General features: G+C 34.9%; 1 protein-coding gene across 1 annotated transcript in view; it reads right to left on the bottom strand.

Moving 5' to 3' along the window:
- Positions 1-872: 872 nt before the first annotated feature.
- NPY1R (neuropeptide Y receptor Y1) overlaps positions 873-6,366 on the bottom strand; it is a 9,301-nt gene continuing 3,807 nt past the window's right edge. The window contains exons 2-3 of the mRNA XM_011983984.1: positions 2,765-3,614; positions 873-2,663 (exon numbers count right to left, since the gene is read on the bottom strand). Of these exons, the coding sequence (XP_011839374.1) occupies positions 2,211-2,663; positions 2,765-3,463 (1,152 nt within the window). The 5' untranslated portion in view covers positions 3,464-3,614 and the 3' untranslated portion in view covers positions 873-2,210. The remainder of the gene's footprint in view (positions 2,664-2,764; positions 3,615-6,366) is intronic.

Raw genomic sequence — 6,366 nt, forward strand, 5'->3', positions numbered from 1 at the left:
ATTTTTTTGAGACGGAGTCTCGCTCTGTTGCCCAGGCTGGAGTGCAGTGGCACGATCTCAGCTCACCACAACCTCTGCCTCCTGGGTTTAAGCGATTCTCCTGCCTCAGCCTCCCAAGTAGTGGGACTACAGGCGTACGCCACTACACCTGGCCAAATTTTGTATTTTTAGTAGAGACATGTTTTCACCATATTGGACAGGGTTGTCTTGAACTCCTGACCTCGTGATCCACCCGTCTCAGCCTCCCAAAGTGCTGGGATTACAGGTGTGAGCCACTGTGCCCAGCGGAGTTTTTTTTTTTTTTTAATTTGGTTAACTAAAGGACATTCTTAGGCTATAATTTGATTTCATATTACCATTCAATGTAAAAAGTGTGATATTTGTTTGAGTTACAGGACTGATAATGCAAATTTCTAAAATCTAAAATGCCCTTTTGCTTAGTTTAGAAATGAAAATAATACGATAAAAGAGAAAACATCTTCTTGGCAAAGATTAACTTAGGAGGAAGGATCCAAGAACACTGCAGGACATGAGTTCAACATGATTATCAACAAGAAGGAAGGAAACTTGCTCATTAATCATTTGTTTTGGAAATATATTTTGAAAATGCTTCTAAGTCTTTGCACTGTGCTATATGCACTGGGGACAGTCATGTTAAACAATTCTTGCCTTAAAGAAGCTTACGATCTAGCAAGAGAGGGAGACTGAGCCATTAATGGCTATACTACATCAATGGTTATGACCATTGTATAGCCATTGATGGTTATATCACATCAGTGGTTATGTTTCATTAGCAAGCAGATACAGGATGCTTTGGGAACATCATGGGAGGGAAGTCATGGGATGAGAAAAAATGAAACTGAAAGAGACTCCTCAGAAAAAGCAAAAACAATATTGATTTTAATAAAATGTCCGCCCTTTTATAATCAAACACATTTAATACTTTATCTGTATAATACATTGAAGTATGTCTTGTTCTTTAAAATATAGTTTCTCCAAATGATTCTGAGGCTCAATCATGATTACAAGATACATGAAATTAGGCACATTAACATAACACAACTATCAGTAATCTTTACAGTGCATTATTTATAAGACGCCACAAGTCACACAGTTTATACATGTTAAAATGGGCTATATGAAGTATTCTCAGTTTTTGTGTATTTTTTCCCTGCTAGGTGAAGTGAATATTCTTTTAACATTGTACTTGGTGTTATCTCCTTTGAAAGATGGACATTGAAAGTTAAAAATCAGTCACTATATAGGCACTGCTGTAAGGAAAACACCTTTTGTGTTTCTATATATTGTAAGTGGAAATGCCTTTTGAGTACATATTTATGCCAGAAAGCTTGACAAACATTGAACAGTCTGTTAAAAAAAAAAAGGAAAATCTCTTGACCATCAATTCAAATGAATATAATTTAACTATTTGCAGCAATACTAATTTACTTTATTAATTACTCTGAAATGCTCTTGTTGTCAGGTACCAAACTAGTTTTGAAGTTAGGGAGCTGCTTTCTCTCTTCATTCTTGTGGGTGCCCTAATTCCCTGTAATATTTGCAGCTGAGAAGTACGTATTTTTATTGATTTTTAAATTTTCATTTAAGTGACAATCAATTGGGAGCAAATTAAATCCTCCCTTAAGGTGGAAAAAAAAACACAAAAAACAAAAAAAAACACCAAAAATCAGAAACCTGAAACCACTTCTGACTGACTTCAGACCCTCCTTTGGCTCCTGAATGCTGCTTTTGCATACTGTTACTACTGTAACACACTAAAATGATGCCTATCTTAAAATAAGGACGGCCCAATCTATTGACAGTCTAATCTAATCGAATCAAGATGATCCAATCTAATGACAGTATTGGATGGCAAGTACTTCTGAAGTCGGTTAATAGTAATACTTTAAAGAAATTTCATTCCAATAAGTACAATATAAAAGTCTTTATAATATATGCATAAATTCACAAAAAGCACTTCAAAGATGTCTAGTCAAAACTATTTCCAGAAGACCCCAAAGCCCACACCTTTTGTTCCAAATGTAATTATGACAACTACAACAAAAGCAGTAAAAAGCAAGACAAGAAAATCTTAGTCATTTTCAAATGATTTCAACCCCATTCCTTGGGAGAACAGGTAGTCAAAGTATGTTGCAGGTTGTGCTTGTTTTTAAACAGACGTCATCTGGGACCATAGGCTATACGTAGTTTCAGATTCTTTCATTATCATCATTGTTGATTTTTTTAAATGCGACTGGGCTTGCTTGCTTCAAAGAAGTCTTGGAAACATCCGTGTGCATGGTGGACATGGCTATTGTTTCATAATCATCATCCCGAGACCGGAAATCACAAAAGTTAAAGAAGAACTGCAAGTCTCTCTGGAAGTTTTTGTTCAGGAATCCATAAAATATGGGGTTGACACAAGTGGATATCATTGCTGTGAGGTGGCAGAGCAGGAATAACAGATTGTGGTTGCAGGTAGCAATGATCTGATGATTCCAATCAAACACAGTGTTAAAGATGGTAAGAGGTAGCCAGCAGACTGCAAATGCTACCACAATGGAGAGCAGCATGATATTGATTCTTTTGGTTTCACTGGACCTGTACTTATTGTCTCTCATCTTGTCCATCATGTTGTTTCTCCTTTTTAAGCGTATATATATCTACGGAAGAAAAACAAATTTAAATAGAAACACTCATTTGATGAGGAATTCTGTGTAAAGAAGGTAAAAAATGAAAATGATAGAAAAAAAAGTTTTCTTACCTTGAAGTAGCAAATAAATATAAAACAAAGTGGACCAAAATACTGCAGCACCAAGAGGAGAGTGGTATAAGACAACCTATGAGAGTCCGATGGAAATTGATCAAAGCACACGTATTTGTCTTTGTATGCATCAAGTGTTACATTTTGGAACGGCTCATCAGTCATTACTTGGTAGATCAGGAAAGGCAGAGAAGAAGCCACAGCAAGGACCCAAATCACAGCAATACCTACATAAGCATGTCTATTATTTGGTCTCCACCCTCGAGGGTTGATTATCAGCTGATGTCGTTCCACAGCAATGAGAACCAGAGAGAAAATGGACACAGTGATTGAAACACATTGCACAAAAGGATTCAACTTACACATTGCCTCACCAAAGACCCAGTGGTCCATTAATGTGTAGACAAATGTAAAGGGGAGACACATGATGGCGACAAGCAAGTCTGAGAAGGAAAGGTTCACAATCAGGATGTTGGTAACATTTCTCATCTCCTTTTGTTTCAGGATGATTATGATCAAGGCCAGGTTTCCAGAGACACCAAGAATGATCACAGCTCCATAAGCAAGAGCTAAGGTAAATATCATGGCCAAGGGCAGATGACAATCATCATTTTCAAAAGCCAAAAGCTGGGCATTCTTCTCTGAGAAATTAGAGTGGACTGAATGGTTTTCAACCTGGGAAAATAATGTTGAATTCATTTTGATTGGTTTAGTTGTTATGGATTATTTTAGACAAATGGACAGTATGTTTCTTCAAAGCAGGTCAACTGTTCAGCTTATTCTTATTCCCCATATTGGAATCCATTTACCAAAATTATTCTGAATTCTTCATTCCCTTGAACTGAACAATCTGTAAAGAGAAAATGACCAATTGCATTACTAATTTTATTGAGGGCAGTCAAAATGAATTCTGACTCACAGAACTCTTTAAAGTGAAAACACTGAAATAAACAAAATGTAATCTTGTAAACATCTTTCTAAAATAGCAGAAATAGTGAAAACACACTGAATAAAGAAAAAATAAAATTTTTAATTGGACTTGCTTACAGAACAAGTCTTAGTAAAACATAGTGGTCTATAAGTCAGTGAGGAATATATAAATCTTATGCCCCAAGTCTTACATAAACAGTAACAACAGCACATTCCTAAACATTGTAAGAATATGAATGTATAAAAACCACTTAATGCACAGATTAAAACATAAGAAAAATAAACAAAGCAAAACAAAATAAATTACCTAATTCTTCCATATGCTATAGAAATGGAAGAATTAGTGTCAAGGTCAAGTTGTAGCAATAGCTCCACCATACATACACTGGACTGCTTTTTAGGGCAGATGCTATTCAGCACAAGTATATTCAACAAAAGATGATCAATACAGTGAAACATCAAAAAACTTTGCCATGAATGACTATTGAGAGACTACACAATGTTTAATCTGGAAAATACTTAGTAGGAATGGTATAGATGTCTTCTCGTATTTTAATGGGTACCATGTAGAACACAGCGTTGAGCTTAGAATGTTACATCTAATTATATGTACAAGTTAAAAGTAGGGCCAGGAGGTGTACATTATTTTTTTTAAATCACATCATTATGAGGAACAAAAGTTTAATAAAATGGAATTACATGCCTGGAAATCTAGCAAGTGTTCCATATACAAAAGTTTATAACCACCATATGAAAGACCATTTCAGACAGTTCCTGTACTGTGTAGGAGATTCTAACTTTAAGAGTCTGCTATTTTATTAATACGTTAGAAGCTTTCAAGGATTTCTAAGGTATTATTTATGTAAGTATCTTTCCTACCCACCAGACTATATGTGTGTCCAGTGCAAAGATCTAGGTTTTAGTTGTAATTTTGATTTTTCACAGTATTTTGTGATATATTTTTCTCTTATTAACACAAATCACAGACTTGTAGAGTTTTAAAAAGTTTGACATTATTTTAAAAACTCCTTTCAAAAATAAGTCTGATGTTCCCTAGATTACTAATATGTGAGACAGGGTTTCTTATGTTAATTAACAGGCCATCATGCTTGTATTAAGAAACTGAATTTCATTCTTTTCTTTCTCAAATAAGACCAATAAAGAAAATCGTGCAGAGTTACTTCCATTGAAAGAAAGATAATAAACTTAATAAGCCAGAAATGCATTTGCCTTTTACTTAATGCTTCTAATGAACCTTTCCTTTAATTTTTTTGCTTTCTAGAACATGTTTTTTTTTTTTTAATTTAATATTATGAAACCATGATTTGGCCTTATAAAACTTAAGAAGAATAAAGTAAGGGTTGCTATAATGAAGTCAGAATGAAAATATTAAAGAATGGTAATGGAATGATTTCAGGTATGAATGTGATTAGAAACATGGCTCTCTCTTCCTCTATGCATCAACCTGTAATGACTCCCTAATACTTATGTGATAACCACACTTTTTCTTTCAAGAATTCCAAAGGCAGAGAGAATGATCAGTGATTGTCAGAGTTCGAAAACAATCTCAAAGGAGCAGTAATAACTTCAAATTATTTGGAAATCTCTTATTTTAAAAATTCAAGAAAATTTAGCATCATATTTCCTATTTAAGTTACTAAAGAGATATTAAACATGACTTATGAATTAATTATAAGTTTCCCTTCATTATTTAAAGTAAAACTAGCAGAGCAGGGAAAAGCTTTTTATCCTTGTCACCAAGTACCAACAGGTGAATGAGGACCCTGGTTTGAGACACATGAGAGAGAGAATACTAAGTACATTCCGCAGCCTGACACATTAAGACCTCTGCATTATACCTTTTCCACACTTTAATAATCCCAATGTGAATGTGAATACACTGTTCTAGGCAGGCGAGTCTGTTCACAGTCTACCAAATATAGCTCTGCATCTCCACCTCTGCCATTTTTATTGCTGGGTGTTCTCTCTCTCCCACCATCAATACAAACTCTACCCATCTTTCAAAGCACCATTTAGTTCCTAGAATCCTTAATTGGCTCCTCTCATTTTTAATATAACATCTTTGATGTAGGCATTGTGCATACTTCATAGCACCTTGCAAGTATAAGATTTAAAATAAAACTGTGTTGACTGATATAACTGATGCATGGTTGGAATAGTAGGTTCTTGGGTAAATTAATCTTAACATCAATAGCTCAATTCCATCATAGTCCTTGAACATGCAAAATGTATGCTAATCACAACAGCCGTGCTCCTAGGTCATGTATATAGGGGAAAATATTACCCTTTATGTAAAAAAATTATTTCTGAAAGAAAATTTATTCATTCAACAAATATTAATTAAACATTTATTTCATGTTAGGCATGGTTTTACTGGAGAGAATGTAACCTTTTCACTGAGTTTCTAGTCCTATGGGCAGAGAAAGACAAGAAGAAAATTAGTAAAAAATATAGTATGCTAGATGATAATAAGTATTATGAAGTAAAACAAAGCAAGAAAGAGGGACTGGGGTTGGGTGAGGTGGTTAACACCTGTAATCCCAGCATTTTAGGAGGCCGAGGCGGATCGCCTAAAGTCAAGAGTTTGAGATCAGCCTGGCCAACATGGTGATACCTCGCCTCTACTAAAAATACAAAAATTAGCCAGGCGG

The sequence above is a fragment of the Mandrillus leucophaeus genome, unplaced genomic scaffold (genome assembly GCF_000951045.1).
Source record: "Mandrillus leucophaeus isolate KB7577 unplaced genomic scaffold, Mleu.le_1.0 Scaffold259, whole genome shotgun sequence".
NCBI lineage: Eukaryota > Metazoa > Chordata > Mammalia > Primates > Cercopithecidae > Mandrillus > Mandrillus leucophaeus.